Source organism: Paramormyrops kingsleyae, chromosome 12 (assembly GCF_048594095.1).
Source record: "Paramormyrops kingsleyae isolate MSU_618 chromosome 12, PKINGS_0.4, whole genome shotgun sequence".
Taxonomy (NCBI): domain Eukaryota; kingdom Metazoa; phylum Chordata; class Actinopteri; order Osteoglossiformes; family Mormyridae; genus Paramormyrops; species Paramormyrops kingsleyae.
Genome location: NC_132808.1, coordinates 21,175,763 through 21,193,868, shown reverse-complemented (window position 1 = coordinate 21,193,868; position 18,106 = coordinate 21,175,763). Strand labels below are relative to the sequence as shown.

General features: G+C 43.2%; 1 protein-coding gene across 2 annotated transcripts; it reads right to left on the bottom strand.

Moving 5' to 3' along the window:
- Window positions 1–249: 249 nt before the first annotated feature.
- On the bottom strand, window positions 250–18,068 carry tmod1 (tropomodulin 1). 2 transcript variants are annotated; one of them, XM_023820963.2, is made up of 11 exons: window positions 17,858–18,068; window positions 15,685–15,871; window positions 11,242–11,398; window positions 10,024–10,143; window positions 7,962–8,051; window positions 7,386–7,516; window positions 6,711–6,818; window positions 5,888–6,031; window positions 5,469–5,613; window positions 4,605–4,710; window positions 250–3,198 (listed from the first exon to the last, which is right to left on the bottom strand). In XM_023820963.2, the coding sequence occupies exons 2-11, from the start codon at window positions 15,802–15,804 to the stop codon at window positions 3,180–3,182; spliced, it is 1,140 nt and encodes a 379-aa protein (XP_023676731.1). In that variant the 5' UTR covers window positions 15,805–15,871; window positions 17,858–18,068; the 3' UTR covers window positions 250–3,179. The 2 variants fall into 2 exon arrangements, with proteins under 2 accessions (XP_023676731.1, XP_023676732.1); XM_023820964.2 differs by lacking the exon at window positions 4,605–4,710.
- Between the last annotated feature and the right edge of the window lie 38 nt (window positions 18,069–18,106).

Below are 18,106 nucleotides of genomic sequence, written 5' to 3'. Positions count from 1 at the left end.
AAGGAGTAAAGTCAACAGCATTTGGCCTAATGGGAAATTAACTGAAAGATGCAGGTTACATGCCAACAGTAAACTAGGATTCTGTTGCCCACGGCAACCAGGCATCACTGAAAGATCAAGCTGGTTCAGAGTGAAGGCTCATGCATTCAGAGGGATTCGCTTCAGCATGTGTTCGAGTGGGACTTATGGCTGATTTTGGTCAGGTACACACTGTTCTGTGAAAAAAGCATCCTTTTCATTCGACACAAATGCTGTACAGTTTCATTTATTTTAAGGGATAACTTTTCCAAAGAGCAGTGGAATATTTCACTAATATTTAAAAACACCATGGCCCATAATTGTGGTTGCGATATTTGACACCTTGGGAAAGACAAAGGAAGATTGAAACTTTTGAACAGGAGATAGACAATAATCAATGGCGCTTGATGGGAATGAAGAGAATTTAGCACGTGACCAAATGCCGCTAAAGCATGCTTTATTGGGAGAGCTGCACAGTTCAAAATGGGACAGGTCTGACTGGAAGTGGGAAATGACATTACTGAGTGGAAGGTCAACTCCGATCCACCAACTAATTTGTGTGTTCTCAGACAGCTCTCATGTTCATAATGTCTTTAGCCACACAGCATCACTCCATGCAAATGTAATGCCCTTATTTAATACTGTGTAATTAACATTCACACTTTCTTGTTAGGGGCAATAGACTGCTTGTGTCAACCTCTGCCAATTAGTTTCCAACAGACAAGCTTGAACATTCATGGATTTGTAGTTCTAACAGTAGAATGAAGAAACGGAAGCAGCTGATTGGCGGTGGTAATGTGAGGTGGGTTCAGACTGAAAAGAATCCCACTCATTGTGACTGTGAGGCCATTGCAATGCTACAGTGATTTATATTTGGATTTAGTAATACAGAAGTGACATAAATGACATAAAACACCCTCATTCCTACACAATGACTGTAAATGTCTGTCACCAGACAATAAATAAAGTGCACTAACAAAATATACAATCAAATTCAGCCAAGCTAATGCAAGGAAAACTCCACACTGATTCATTTAACTAATTTCACAACATACATCTGTGCGTGCATCAGCAAAACAGTCAAAACAAAAAAGGCAAATCACTGTATGCTGTAGTCCCTTTCATTTGTGCCAATATGCCAGCCTGTGTAGCCTGTTTAATGCCAGAGTTAGGTAATTCAGGTCCAGAGAGTAAAAAGTCCAGACCAGGATTTTGTTTCAACCAACCAGTTGAATAGTCTGTGACTGTGACTCTTTATGCTGAGCTGGTTGGTTGAAACAAAATCCCGGTCTGGACTTTTACTCTCTGGACCTGAATTACCCAACTCTGTTTATTGCAACCCTATGGGAGACACCAAGTTGGAAAGAAATCTGAGCTTTAAAGGCAGTGAAAAACTGTAGACACTCGCGTTTAGAACCAGACCCCTAATATTTAATTAAACAGTTCAACATTTTCAAGTGGGATGTAAGTCAAATCACAAAAACACAACACGTAGTAAATATAGCTTTCATTGGCTAGTTATATGGGTTATCTTAAGATAGTTACCCTTACCCAAAAACGTATGAGGAAATTAAATCGACTATATGATGGAACTATGGACGATCAGATCACACAGTCAGTGGTAGGATCTCTAACGCTGGTATGGAAAATGCATATGAAATCAAGCATCCTTCAAACTGATGAATACGCCAACATTTTTGTTCCAAGACACTTAAGGAAAATGTTAGCTCTAAGAAATCAAAAAGTGAACCACATACACCTCAAGTATTAATCACGGTGTCAAAATTTGGTATTGAGACTCTCCACATGAGGACATAATTACTCACTTTAATCGTTAACATCAACCTGATATACCCCTATACCCCTAACCCTATACCCCAGTCCTCGACTCACCACTTTTTCATACAATCGGTCAGTGACATTCTCTCCATTGTGACCCTCCGATGTACTTGCACTAAATTCCCTTTAACAATACCCTTACTTAGGTCAATAACTGTGTAGAAAATGGGGCAAAAAAGCTAACAATGCAGAGACAACTATTCAAATTAATTTAAAAATGCAGATGCATATTTATATTTATGGGAGGGAACAATATCCATTAATTGCAAAACAAGCTCCAGTGTTTCCCTTAATTAGAAAAGTTACGCACGGATCCTTAGTAAGAATCGTAACATTAAAACATATGTTCAATGTGAAGTTTGTAAGGCTTAAACGGTAGTATATGCACTAAAGCCTATTAATTTCTTACATATATAGTCACATACCTAACCTCTTACCTGAGTTTGACTCATTCTACGGTGGCTAGTCAGTCACAAGAGAGTGAGGCTAATACATCCTTGATTATTTAGTTTCTTTGGCTCAACTGTAGACAATTTAGCACAATTGACGCATGAACAATTCTGTTACAAATAAGGAATTAGGCTCCATATCTCAATACCAATGTCTGGCTAATATCAGCTATATTCACTATTTTTCAGTTGCTTATCAAGCAGCAACATTTTATTCAATGTTTTAGCCACCCATAGCTTAGCCAACACACGGCGACTGAATTTATTTAACATATTTAAGTCAGTCTCAAAATTTGTATAACCAATATTCTGAATACAATATTTGGTTCATACTGGGTTTAAGGTTCTTTGAAATTGTAAGTTGGGTACCATGCAAAATGGTCCAGGAAATGATGTCATAACAGAGGTAAGACACTATAAGACGGGTTGTGTTTTTCCAGACAAACAGCCCTGAAGCACCACAGCAGGTCAAACATGACGGAACTGACTGGACTTGTCTTACAATTAATAGATCTTCCTGACAACCCGATAAAATCAGGTACGAAACACAGTGTGAAAACTAGGGGATCAGGAGGGGATCGACCCACTTGACGCAGCACAAACAGCGCGGGCCGGCTCTCTGTCCGACCCACACATCCAGCCTTGGTGCTGCGCTGTGGAGGGGGTCGGTGTTGGATGCAGGCCACTGTCCCTCGGCGGGGGGCAGGATCGAGGTGGCGCTGTCCATGGGGAGGTGCTGTCAAACATGGCGGGGGGGGGGGGGCAGGTGTGGAAGGGGTAAGGGAGTGGCTGTCCGGGCAAACCTCCCTCCGTCCAAGATAGGGGGGGGTCCACTACACATTCACCCGACACTTGGGAAAGATGGGCCCCCCCTCAAGCCTTCTCTTTCGTACTGCAGAGACGAGAAAGCAGAAGACACAGAATGAGTTCCCTTTCCATGCTGAGCATAGCCCTTCCCTGCCACCACGACACCATGTACGTCTGCCTTCCGTGAAGACAATGAAGCCTGCAGCATACTGTAGCAACGCACCGAAGTCCAACAGCAGCACAAACACTGATTCAGTAAATGAATCAACCAACGGGGCTCTTGGAGCTACGAAAGCTGAGACAGCTGCATCTGCAGTGGGGTGCGACTGAAACCGCAGCGTCCTGATCATTACACTCTTAGTCCCCGGTGTGTACAGGTGGTTCAACTCATCAGTCTACAGCAATATTTATAGTCTGCACAGGGCCAGCATGGCATTCAGATACACCAGAAATAAAACACAGAGTTTTCTTAAATTAGAAACCCCATTTTTCATGCTACAGTAATTTATATAAAGTGAGACCTTCTACACAAAATTGAAAATATTTTTCCTCCTCTCTATGCCTCCATTTTTCTGCTGCCCGTCATCCTGGCAGCTTTCGCGAGACATGAGAAATGTGTCCGCCGTCGACCCGCACGACAGTGGGGAAATGTGAGATCGAGGCAAAGTATAAGCCAAGGGTGACAGGCACAGCAGGCGAAGCAGAGATAAGCTTGAGAGCCTTGCGCATGAGATAGCCGCCGGTGATGTCCCCGAAGTCCAACCATATGCTCTGCCCATTTAGGCTGTAGATAAGTCCTTGACTCAGTTTGCAGTCCTGATAAGACTCAGTTTATTCTGTCCCTTTGACTGTTAGAATAATAGCTGTCAGAAGTGAAAAAAAGTGGCACAGTATCTCAGTGGGCAGTACATTCATTGTTGGATGACTGAGTCCCACCTTTACGTAATGAGTTTGCATGTTGTCCTTGTGCCACGTGTGTTTCTCACCGTAGCCCAAAGACATGCATGTAGGCCTAGCGTGTGTGTCTGTGTGCGTGTATACATGTATGTGTGGCATCCCATCCGCAATGCACCTCTGCATTACACCCTGGGCCACTGCTTGGGTTAAACCCCAGATACCCCCAGCAACCCTATGCTGCATAAGCAGCCGGAAGAAGATTTGAGAAGTAAGAAAAAAAGATGGATCTGAAAGCTGTCAAATGAAGTAAGACAATACTGACCAGCCATTCCATAATCTGAAGGAATCCGAATTAAATATTTTGGGAGATGACACACAGTAACAGATATCAGTCCTTCCCGCTATGGACCCAGCAGACAGGAAGTGGTCATGCCAACTCAGAGGAAAAGGACAGAACGTTAGAGCGGCTCGGAAGGAAAAGGAAGAAGAAGAATCAGCCGTGGGCAGCAGAACAGCTAAGGTGCCAAGAGAGATACAGAAACCAAGAAGGGCAGTCCAAGCAAACCAAGAAAATGTACAATATATTCTTGTTACTTGAACTTTGACTTGGTCTTGAACTTTTTTTTGAAATGCTTCTCCAGCTCCGGCACAGACAAGGTGAGCGTAAAGGAACCGTCTGTATCGGACCGCACCACTCGAGCTGCAACACAACAGCGATGTGGTTCATACACACCACACACACATAAAAGACACATTATGACTCAAGTAACAAAACAGCTTCTTATAAGCTAGTCTTTAATACAGCCTATCATTGCCTAAGAAGCTGGCAACTCATATACAAAGTTACCAGTGCTAATTAGCTCAGACTCTCATTGGCTGATACCGTTTTCCCTGGTGAGCTGTTGGAATATAGGCTGAGCTGTTGTTGAGGGTAAAGCATAACTAGTAACACTGTCGATCTGGAACATCTACACAACAGACAATGGCTCCGTGTAACTGTATGTCACGTTGTGGCCAATGTAGATGTAGCGTGTGAATTATACTCATTAGAGCACTTGGCATCAGTCAGAGGGCACCCTGGGAAGACTGGGCCTCCATCCAGAGAACCACGGAGAGCTACAAAACTTCCTGGACGATATGCTTGGTGCAGGACATAGTACCTTCATACATAACTTATATCACCAGAGAGGCATATTTTTACACCATACAAACTACACCGAACTCTTCAGCATTTTGGTTGTTGAGATACGGAATGGACCGACCAATAGGATGGAGGTCCAGGGAGGGGTCCTAGTGTCCTATTGATGTTTCTACACAATACATGTCCAGGTGTCCAGCGCTTTGAGACAATGTCATGTTGTGAAAACACACTATACAAAAATAAATTTGTTGTTGTTGTTGTCGTCATTTCTTCTTCAAGAATTAATTGTTTGTGTGTGTGAGTGAGTTTGAACTCACCCAGGTCATTGTTGTTCATCATGGCGTTGGAGCTGCGCAGACGTGGACCCTGTTGGGTGAAATGGTACCCAAACTTGAGCAGGGTGGTGTTCTTCTCCAGCATGCTGGCGATCTCCATCTCCACCTTGTTACCCAATGGCTGGCTCTGAAAAATTGGGGCAAAGTAGCCCAGTGCCTACAAATTCTACTACTTGCCGTAATGAAATTTATGTCCACTATAGGAAAAAGTAATAAGCACATAAATTTTATAAACATTTTTATAGGATGAGAAGTTACCACAGCAAAGAAATGGATAATAGGGAAAAAAATCATCATCAGTGAATTCATCCAAAAATCATTTTCACCACTTTCGAATGGTAGCCTGGAAGACTCTTCGACACCTGAGCGTGATCCGTAAAGGGAGGCAGAGGGGCTCGTACCTGGTTGTCGATCTTGAGTTCAAGGAGGGTGGTATTAGACTGGAGAGACTCCAGCAAAGCCAGAATGCCTGCCCCTGTGATGAAGTTGGACTCAACGTTGAGGGACTTCAGGGTGGTGTTGACCTTCAGCATGTCTGCCAGGGCCTGAGGAAGGAAGGGGATGCCAAGGAAAGCTTGTGCCAAGGTGGGGAGATGCAAAGCTGACTGCCTCAGTGATAGCCCAGAGCTTTTCCCCCAGCTATATATAATCCTGAATGACCTCTTTCTAGATCTACCTCTTAATTAAGACAAACTTGTTTCGAGACTTTGAGGATTAATGGTAACACTTCACTTGACTAGGCACAAACAGTACAGTCTTATACTATTACTTATGTACTAATTAACCACAAACTAAGCCTTAGATACATACTGATCCTATATTAATTCATCATTAATGAATCATGATGCAAGTTTTATCTCAAGCAGTTATTATACTTGTTACTATATCTGTTTATTCTGTAAACCTTTGTCAACTACTGAAGGAACTGCTGAAGGAAGAAATCATGAATAACACAAGGGAAATACTGATCTAGTGTTTGTTCTTCATTAATGAATCGTGACATCTTTTACCTCAAGTAGCAACTATATTTGTTCATAATTTGTACTTGTACAGTATTTGTGCCCCATCAAGTAAAGTGTTACCGGATTATTAATGTCTAAACATTCCATTAAGGCTGATATATCAGACTACCAGGACAGAGTCTGGGCACCCCTGAATGATCATTACATCATGTCCAAACATTTCAGCAAGTGTTTCTGCCAATGCAGCAGGAACAATACTCACATAGGCTACAGGATCATTACTCCTAGTTCCCACAATACTAAACCGCTCCACTATGTTGTTGCTCTTTAAAGCTTCTGCATAGGCCTTTAGCGTGGGAATGGGAATGTTCTGGAACAGAGAAACACCAGTCATAAAGCACACAAAGACAATGCAGCAGCGATATTCCAGTCAGTCTAATCCAGGGGTGGGCAATCTTATCCGCAAAGGGCCGGTGTGTATGCAGGTTTTCGCTGCAGCTCCCTAATTAGGTCACTAATTAGAGGACTGATTGCCCATCCCTGGTCTAATCTATGCTATAAAATGCTAATATACAATTCCTTTTGCTTAAAAGAACCTGGTATCTACAGTTACCCTCGTATTATTGTAAGTCTTGCAGACATAATGTTCATTAAAACGGTCATAACAATATATCGCCTTTACCTAGCACAGTGTTTCCCAATCCGGTCTATGTCCATGTTCTTGCTCCCTCCAAGCTCCCTGCCATACAGTTCACATTTTTGCTCCCTCCCATACCCTCCTGGTATGGGAAGCTGGGAGGGAGCAAAAACATGGACTGTCTGTGGGTCCCAAGGACCGGACTGGGAAGCACTGCCGTAGCACATAGGTTAAATAAGGCAGACAGGCCATCTTGACCCAGCAGCCAATGATGAACCCGCTCCTTTTCAATGCTGTCACCTTGATGTTATTCAGGTTGACCTCAAATAAGCTGGAGTCATTCCTCTTGATTTTCTCCAGGGTATCCTCTACATTTGTTGAGTTGGGCTGCTCGTCTGGGATTTGTTTATACTGGGTACACTGGATCACACCTGGGTAATTGGGACATGTGGTACACTCATGCTCAGAGGTAGATAATTCAGGCCCAGAAAGTAAAAATCCAGGCCATGATTTAGTTTCAACCAACTAGTTGCGTTCTCTGTGATTAGAGGTGGTTTCAACTAAGCAATTCAGTATAAAGAGTCACAGTAGCACAAACTCAACTGGTTTGTTGAAACAAAATCTTGGTCTGTATTTGTACTTCCTGGATCTGAACCTTCCACCTTTGTCTGTGGCTCTGTAGTTGGTTGAACCAAAATTGGTTCTGGATTTTGACTTTCTGGACCCAAATTATCCAACTCTTCACACTGATGCACAAATACTCAATGCTTTATTTTAAATGCATCATACGGACATCAGCGCACGGCTTGGCAGAGAAAAACATCTGGCCTCTTTTGCACTGTAGCTGACAACAAAGGCTAGAAGTGAAAGACTCACTGTTCAAGCCCTGCTTGTTGACAATTGTGCTGCTGGCAAGAGCTTCATAGTACTGCTGGTTACTCATCAGCGTATGCATGCCCAGGATCGCTGGAGGAGGGAAAGAGAGAGAAAGAAAGGGCGAGAAAGTTAGTTTAAGGGAAAAGAAGCCTCTAGAATGAGGTTGATGGTGGTAGCCCAGATTACTTCCTACAAGTGCTAACTTGCTCATTTCTTCACGGCCCATAAAAAGGATGCAAGATGAGAACTTGGGGAGTCTGCAGATGCCATCTGACAAAGTATAGGCTCGGCGAAACGGCCGTGTGACCACCCCGCATGGCAAGCATGTCATAAATGCTTTCATGCATCCCAAGTGGACATCAAACACCAACCAAAGCCTAAAATCTTCAACAACGCCCAAAATGCAACATGTGGCACAGGCTGCATGTATATGTCCCATCAAGACCAAGTAAACAGCTTTATAGACAAAGTAAAGACTGCTGAGTGCCTGGCCCAGATCAGACGTCCTGAAAGATGCTCAAACAAGTAAGATTTAACTACCTTCATCTCTCTAGCTCTTTAGACAGCCGTCACCTAATAGGGCATGCTAGTGCAAAACATTTATACAATATATATTTTTTTTAATTTGATATACGTTCTTCTCTGTTCACAAGAAGGCAGTCGGACGGGTGAACTGAAAATCTAATCCTCTATACAGATATACTCTGCCAGCATGAACTGATTCTACGTAAACAGCCATTGGACAGGGAGCACATGCAAGCAGAGATGGAAGTGCTGTCAGACTCCATTAGGGGGCTTATATATTAAGAAAGAGCAAGAAAAAGAAACCTTACCCACAATTCACCGGTGCTGCTTATGCAACCCTCATATGTATATTGTCTTAATTAATGGACTTGCGATTTTAATAAGCCTTTCTTGACAAGCAAATGTACCATTCTAATACCAGGAGATTTGCAAAGGCTGGCAGTATTTCCACAGTTCCATGTCCAATATGCAAGCAAGCCAACAAAAATAAATCGTGCGTATGGGCATTCTGAGCGGCATGAAGACGCAACGGCAGCAGATCTATGCAGCAGTAAACTGGCTCAGGTCTCCTGAGATCATTCATCCTCATTCTGCATTTTGCTCATTTGCCAAAGTGCATGAAATAAAATAAACTCTTCTGTGAACCCGCCAGCTGTGTAACGGCTCCTATACACCACGTGTGTTTCTCCTGACAATATCCAGGGACATTCGGCAAAGTTCTGCTTCATGGTTACTGCTGCTTAGGTCCACCATCGCCCCCTTGACAGGGCCTTACGGTCCACAATGCGGATGGAAAGACAGAGCAGTGATGATGTCAGGAGGAAGGGACTGATGATTTGCTGAAAAGATAGAGATGATAAAATATGTTGTTAAGGTGTGACAGCATAACTTAGAGACGCGTCACCCCACAAAAGACAGGTGAGGACCAGTAGTTCATCTTCTGCTCCCTCAGTCTAACAGGCTTCCTGTGTCCATACCTCTAAAGATCCCACCTCTGTGTTGTTTAAGTATAAATATTATCATGTATGTAACTGGTAAGGTCAACCACAGCTCTACATTTCAACCACCGACTAGTACACCTAATACCATTTACTGAACATACCAATGCACAGATGCCCCATTCACTGACAGAGCGGTAACAGAATCCACCGTATTACCTACTGACAGAACGGTCCTTCAGTCTGGGAAGATAAATCAAGGGTCCTAAGTCAGTCTCAAAGATGCGGTCAATCAGTCACCACGTCTAAAAATGCTGAGGCCTACAAAATACCCTGGACTAGACAGAACGTACCGTGTTTAGGATTCACTTACGATGGACATACAGTACACACCACAAAGAAAGGACATAAACAAAAGCACACACAGGAATTTGACATTTGGGGCTAAAAGTCATTTACAAATTGTATTTCAAGATACCTAATCTAACCAAACTGAGTGAGGGCTCACTGCGATTGACAGCTGTGTTTGTTTTGTGTGCGCGAGCGTGTGCATGTGTCTTTTCCCCTTCTCATCTATCTATCTATCTATCTAATCTCACCAGCAATGTCGCACAGTTCTGCATCGTTGGCACTGGCTAGAGCTTCCTCCAGTTCAGGCTCTAGCGTGACGCTTTCCATGATGGGGTCCGCAGCCTTCGTCTTGGGTACCCAGGCTTTGCCTGTAGAAACAGGACGCAAGTCATTACATGCCAGAGCTGAGCACTAATGTGCCGTCTGACTTATCGAAGCACAAAGGAAAACTTTGCGACAAATTAATAATAATAATACATAGTCTGTACTGTAACATTTTCAAGTACTGGTTCATTACAGCGATCCTTGATTTTGTTTTCAAGTCTATCTGTTGGGGGTTGGGTGGCTAAGGATTAACAAATGAGTGTTTGTTAGTGGTGCCTGGCGACGTTCAAACACTGGCTGAACATTTCTGGTGGAACCGTCAGTTCTGTGCTGAACTCGCGTGACGCAAATGGAAACGTGAGAGCGCTGTAAACTGGGAGCGTTACGCCCCTCCTGCACCCCCCACCCCATATAACAGACAGGGCAAGAGTATGACCACAGTCTAATGGCGGGAATAGTAAATAAAGCAGCTCATGATGCTATAATATCATGGCAGCGTGTGGCTCAGTGGGATCAGAAGGTTGCCGGTTCAAACCCAGCCTCAGCATGTCTGTGGGTCCTTGAGCAAGGCCCTTAACTCCCAGCTCCCTGGGCGCTGCTATGGGTGGACAGCTTACTCTGCAAAGAGCAAGCTGATGGAGGTGTAAAAACAATTTCCCCATGGGGACAATAAAGTATCAATTAAATTAACTTGTGATCCAGATGCTGATGAAATCTGGGATGAATCTGTGGTTTATGCGATTGTTCACTTGAAGGCCATGTACAGAGGTGGAAAATTGAGGCCCATGAAGTACAAATCCAGACTGGGGTTTTGTTTCAACCAAACAGGTGAGTACTCTGTGAATGTGACTCTTTATACTCAACTGGTTGGTTGAAACAAAAACTTGGTCTGGATTTGTACTTTACGGACCTGAACATTCCACCTAGCCATGCAACAAAGCATACAATATGGGATTTATACACAAAAGGGATAATTCTACAGTCATATTTTACCGTACAACACCAGCTACACAGGCAAATTTAAAGTCACCAAGAAGTCACAGCTCCTATAAACTGTAAACTTGCTAACAGCCTGGCATTGCTTATCAACTAGCTATCAGCCTGGCCTCCAGAGCCTTGAGGTTTGTTAGCACGTTGCCCACCTCTCTTCTCTCCTGTGTAGGGCACCAGGTCCTCCTTGTCTGGGTGTTCCTTGGCCTGTTTCTCCAGGTGAGCCAGGAGGCTATCCCTCTGAAAGGTGCCTGTCGGGGCCTTCTTCGTCTGATCCTTCTGCCTCATTCCTGCCGGCAACAGGGCATTCTGAACCCAATTTAAAGAAAGAGAAAAAACTCAAAGTGGTGAATCAGAATTTCCCAGTCATTCACAGGACATTTTATGGGACTTTATTATTCATATGAATAGCTTGTGTCCCAAAGGTTCCCCTTCTAAACTGTGCTGTTTCAGTCATGGCTAGTTACACATACTACCGAAGATAATGGTGGCTGATTCCCTCAAGGAGAATCTAAATATAACAGAGTTAATATAAACAGTGTGAACTCTTCAGCAGAGGCACCGATCAAGGCACGGAGAACCCGTGATAGGCTGATGGTCAGAAAACACAAGACAAAAAGTAAACATAAATGTGGAGCCTGTAAAGACGTGGAAGCAGCTGGACGACCTAGACTTTGCAGATGATCTGGCTCTTCTTTCTCACACTCAACAACAGATGCAGGTAAAGACCAACATGGTTGTGGAAAACTCGGCTTGCCTGGGTCTCCACATTAACAGAATGAAGAGCAAGGTGTTCAAGATAAACACACCCAATTATACACCCATTAAAGTTGAAGGTGAGGCGCTGGAAGAGGTCGACAGCTTCACCTATCTTGACGGTATACTGGACAAGCAGGGAGGAACAGATGCAGATGTCAGAACCCGCATTGGCAAAGCAAGGACAGCCTTCCATCAATTGAAAAACCTTTGGAGGTCCAATGGAATCAGCACCGCCATCAAGATCAGGGTCTTCAACACCATCATGAAGCCAATCCTATTGTATGGAGCTGAGACCTGGAGAACCACCGCAAACACCATGAAGAAAATCCAGGTCTTTATAAATACCTGCCTGAGAATGATACTCAAGATTCGCTGGCCAGACAAGATCAGCAATGAAGAACTGTGGCTAAGAACTAGGCAACAGCCCATTGAGGAGGACATCCTTCAGAGACGCTGGCGATGGATAGGACATACCCTTCGAAAGCCTGCTTCTAATATCACAAGACAGGCCCTCACCTGGAATCCCCAGGGGAAGAGGAAGAGGGGTCGACCTAGAAATACGTGGCGCCGCGACCTGAATAGAGACGCAAAACAGTTGGGAAAGACATGGGGACAGCTGGAAAGACTTGCTCAGAATCGAGATGCCTGGAAAAAGCTGATTGACGGCCTATGCCCCCGCCGGGGCCACAGGAGGTGAACTGTAAAGATGAGCATCAAGAGGGCCCTGATGGCATCTTACCTATAGTGTTAAAAGAGATGAGGGATATTATTTGCCGACCCTTAACTTTACTGTTTCAAAAATCCTTATCTGAAGGTGTGGTACCTTCTGATTGGAAGCATGCCAACATAACGCCCATTTTCAAAAAAGGGGATAGAAGTAATTTGTCAAACTATAGGCCAATCAGTCTAACTTGTATAACTGGTAAAGTTATGGAGGCTATAATCAAAGAGAAAATGGTAGATTACCTGGACACAAATAACATTTTGAGGGATAGCCAGCATGGATTTAGGAGAGGTAGATCCTGTTTAACAAATCTGTTGGAGTTTTTTGAGGAAGCTACTCAGGAAGTTGATGATAAGAAGGCCTATGATGTCATCTACTTAGATTTCCAAAAGGCTTTTGATGTTGTTCCCCACAAGAGGCTCTCACTTAAACTCAAAGCGACAGGTATTTTAGTTACTGTAGCGACCTGGATTGATAACTGGTTAACAGATAGGAAGCAGCGAGTAGTTATAAGAGGCTCAATGTCACAGTGGGCCTGCGTTCATAGTGGGGTACCGCAGGGTTCAATTTTAGGACCACTTTTGTTCCTAATTTACATAAATGATATAGACACCAATATATACAGTAAACTGGTGAAATTTGCAGATGACACCAAGGTGGGTGGTGTAGCAGATACTGAACTAGCGGCTCAGCAGCTACAGCGGGATCTTAATTTAATTAGTGACTGGGCTGACACCTGGCAGATGAAATTTAACATAGACAAATGTAAGGTACTCCATGTAGGGAGCAGAAATATAAAGTACAGGTATTTTATGGGACCTACTGAAATAAAGGTAGCTCATTATGAGAAAGACCTTGGTGTGTATGTTGATGCTTCCATGTCTAATTCTCACCAGTGCGGGGAAGCAATAAAAAATGCCAATAGGATGTTGGGGTAAACTCCACACACCTGGAGATATAAGTCAAGGGAGGTAATGCTAAGATTATACAATTCCTTGGTGAGACCTCACCTAGAATATTGTGTACAGGTTTGGTCACCATATCTTAAAAAGGACATAGCGGCCTTAGAAAAGGTGCAGCGTAGGGCCACAAGAATGATTCCTGGTCTTAGAGGAATGTCATACGAGGAAAGGTTATTTGAGCTAAATCTGTTCAGCCTCAAGCAAAGGAGACTGAGGGGGGACATGATCCAGGTCTATAAGATTCTAACAGGTTTGGATGCTGTTCAACCGAATAGTTACAGTACTTCAGCATTAGTTCAAATACAAGAACTCGTGGCCATAGGTGGAAATTAGCGGGAGAACATTTCAAACTGGATTTAAGGAAGCACTTCTTTACACAGCGTGTAGTCAGAGTATGGAATAGTCTTCCTGATAACGTAGTGCAAGCTGAATCCTTGGGTTCCTTTAAATCAGAGCTAGATAAGATTTTAACAACTCTGAGCTATTAGTTAAGTTCTCCCCAAGCGAGCTCGATGGGCCGAATGGCCTCCTCTCGTTTGTATAGTTCTTATGTTCTTATGTCAGGGGGGCACTGGCTCAACGCAAACGACCCAAGGTGGACTGACCTTGGGGACTGAATTGACAAACAAATCACGCAAAGCTTTCATTGGGTTCTTGGACCACCTAGAGCAGCGTTTCCTAATCCGGTCCTCGGGGAGCCACAGTCGGTCCAGACAGACAAAATGTGGACTGTCTATGGGTCCCCGAAGACCAGATTGGGAAATACTGACCTAGAACAATATATAATAATAATTTAATAATAATTTAATAATAATTAATAATAATTGATACTTTATTGATCCCCGTGGGGAAATTGTGTGCAGACACAATGCTGACAGCAGGCATCTACACAGGGAGGGAATCTGCACAAAATCAGGGTCCCTAAACATACAAGATTTTACCAGTGGGTGCCTGAATGTTTAACTCGGGTAAATGTTGCTCCTCGGCACAACTAAATGCTAGAGTGGCACATCTGGGAGCCGGGTTCCCATGGAAGAACCCACCTAGCTTTGATTGGCATGCCAGTGGTAAGGCTGCTTTTATTTTGATAGCATGCCTCCCCGGTATTATCTACCCTGCCTTCTACAGCTCCATCCCAAGGCAGGCCTGCGGTGATAAGCCCAGAGAACTGCACTGCATGCAGACCACCATGCCTGGGGCTAGCAGTGTAAGAAAGGTCTTCCCGGTAAGGGTCTGTGCTGTCTCAGCGGCCACCTCCGGCTCTGGCAGCCACAGAGCTGAAGACGCTCACTGAATCTTCAAAGCAGACATGTATTGAAGGATACAGGAAGCTCGAAAGGCTCGAGAGGCAGCACAAACACCCGCACCTCTCAAAAAAGCAGCGTCCAGTAGCCTAGCACTGTGTTCCATGCCATCCATTTCTTTTGCCCATGTTGGCTTTTTTACTGTGTCCTGTAGCCAACATTTTAACCGACGAGGGCATTGATAGGGACCAAATCAATATAGATGGGGTCCACATCAGCCCCATGCCTCATGCCCATGCCTTTGTTAACCAATATAGATGTCATAAAAATATGAATTGTACTTAGTAATGAATCAGTTACAATTGAAGTACAAATTATGAACAAATCATGAAAAAATATAGTACTCCTGGAGATAAAAGATCTGTCCCGATTCATTAATGATGAACAAGCATGAGATCAGCATTTCAACTGTGTTATTCATGACTTCTTCCTTCAGTAGTTCCGTCAGTAGTTCACAAAGGTTTACAGAATTAACAGATACAGTAACATATACTAAAACTGCTTGGGATGAAAGATGCACCATGATTCATTGATGATGAATAGCTGCGAGATCAGTATATAACTTCTGTTATTCATGACTTGTTCCTTCAGTAGTTCGCCAAGGTTTACAGACATAAATTAACAGACATAGAACCAAAGATAGCAACTGTCTGAGATAATATATGCGTCACGATTCATTAATGATGAATTAACATGAGATTAGTATGTAACTAAGACTTAGTTTGTGGTTAATTGGATGGATGGAAAGTTCATGATAACTCACATGAGTGAGCTCTTCAACTGACTATGGCCAAGATTTTGCCCTTTCACTCGTGTACTGGCATAAAAAATCAGGATAATACTCACATCTGGATCTAGCTCTTCTAATTCATCCTCCAGCTTCTTCAGCTCTGCCTCTGAGAGGTTTTTCAAGAGCTCATCCTCATCCACATCCCGGTACTTCTCCAGTTCCTTCCTGAATGACATGGCCAAAGGTGGGAAGCAAAGGAACTAACAAGAATGTGCTGTCCCACAAAGTCCCTGAGAAGAATATCTGGAGAGAGGAGAAGATAGCATATAGATGGTGAAAATCTCACAGTCGTGTTTATAGGTGCGTCCTACACGATATATATTCCCATGCTTCACAAAGGTCAAACCCTTCAGAGGATACCAGATGTGGTTCGAGAAAGTTTCTTTGATTTTTGGAAATTTAATGAAAGTCTATTGGATTCCATGAGGACTGAGTGAGTTTTGGATCCCAATCCTGGAACCTATGATGAGGAAGCCTGACTTTAGGTAATTTGGGGTCTCGTGCCAAAAACAACAAAAATGGACTGAGTGAGCTTTGGAAATTTGCTCTTTAATTTACTGTAATAAATAAGTAAATAATTATAATAAACAATTAAGTCTGGTTTATGTCACAAATTTCCTCACAGTGCACAATACTTCTGAACAGTCCCAGTTTATGAAGAAACGTTTAAGTCTGGGCTCACTACTGGGTAACGGTGGGTAACCTCACACAGAGGGCACAATTCAAATCAATAAGCAGGGATGGATGGATGGATAGATGGATATTCACATTAAATGATGGTGTGGATGGACAAATGGACAGGTATTCACATTTAACAATGCTGTGCTTTCATTAAAAAAATCAACTTACAGTTTTACCAATTTGCAGAATTAAAAATTTTAATGGAGCAGTTCAGGTTACACATTTTGTTTTCTGCTCTTACCTGGGCCAATGAATTGAGCAACCATTAGGTTACAAGTCTACAATAGTAATTACTCCAAGGTACCTTCTAAAATAATTATAAAATAATATTCAATTAGCCTTTAATCCTTTCAATTGAAGAGCCCAGACGCATTCTATTCTTTTGTTTCGCTCTTTGGGAATTTTCTTTGACAGTTCCTCCTCACCAATAAACAAAAATAACCTGCTTCCTAGCATCGCCTGTAAAGCCAGATGACTGGAAATTGCGCCAGCCCCAAGGCCGGTAAGAGCTACACCGTTTTTTTAAGAGCGTGCAGGCTACACGCACCCTTAGAAAAAACACATTTGTACCCTGCATAAAGACCGGCAGAATTCCGCGTGCAACAAAACTAACGGGTAAATGGCTTATGAACAACCGAGAAAACAAATGTCGCCGAACTAAGGGGTTAATCTAAATAATAAATTCCCAAACTGAAAGCAGAACTTTAAATCACAGCTTTAGAGTTAGCAACAGGTGGGGTTTAACTTAGGATATTTATTTTGACAGGTTTTAAACAGCTGATAGGAGCCAGAGGAGACGATGTCTTTGATAGACCTCTAGGTCAATGTTCTTATATTGCTTAAGTAATAAGTAGCTGCATAAGTAATAGGCTTTCAGACATAGCGTGTGTTTAGAAAAGTAGCCATTACGTTTGTAGAGGGGGATTCCCAATGTTAGATATAAATTAGTTGTGAGAAACGTCACTAATGTCCATTGACGACTTTAACTTCATGAGTAATAAGTGCGATGACGAAGAAAAAACTTCAGCATGTTACCCTAAGACGCATCGTACAAAACTGATGCATTTCAAACGACAGCGTAAAATTGTAGTATCGAATAAGTAATTTAATAACATATAATTACAATTTTAAATGTGGCAGCATTTACAATCTTTTGTGTAAAGCTCACTTGTGACAAACGTCCCTTATGGAGATATACTAAATTTATTTTTTAATTTATACCTGAGAAGTGCATTGACATAAATATTTAATATCTCAGCGAAATATTACAGTAGCAGTTTAAACATTGTTAAGGTAAGATGTGGGTGAAACTTTACATGCATAGACAACAAAGCGATGCACAGATGTTTTCATTGATAATATGCAGAAATCGGCATTTGAACGCTCGCCTTTACATTTGCTTACCTCTTCCAGTGACTATTCCGGGCTATTTATAGAGCGGCTCCGCTTTGACAGCTGAATAGTTTGACCAGATATGGCCACTTTTCAGCGCGGATTGAGAAAGACTCGGGCGTGCAGGAGCTCACGCACCCGACGGAGGGCCCTTACCTCGCGAGTGGAGGGCACGCCGGACGCCGCACTGGGAGTCCCTGGAGCTCCGCGCGGGCTCTGTAAGTTGCAGTATTTCCACGAAAGTTTTTTTCCCTTGTCTCCCACAGTCAAGGGGACGGCTGACGGAGCTCGGGCACAGCCGGGGGAGCGCGCGCCGCCTCGCTGCCACTCACGTGACGTCAGGCTGGCCTGCGCTTGGAAGGCAGCGGACCACCGCTGGCAGTAATGTAACTAAGTATATATACA

Excerpts from the sequence above, each read along its gene's own strand:
- tmod1 (XM_023820963.2), bottom strand. The coding sequence starts at position 15,804 with ATGTCATTCAGGAAGGAACTGGAGAAGTACCGGGATGTGGATGAGGAT. Across the intron at positions 7,517-7,961 it reads CAACAAGCAGGGCTTGAACA|GTGTGATCCAGTGTACCCAG; the intron begins GTGAGTCTTTCA and ends CCAATTACCCAG. Across the intron at positions 6,032-6,710 it reads GTAATGATCCTGTAGCCTAT|GCCCTGGCAGACATGCTGAA; the intron begins GTGAGTATTGTT and ends TTCCTTCCTCAG.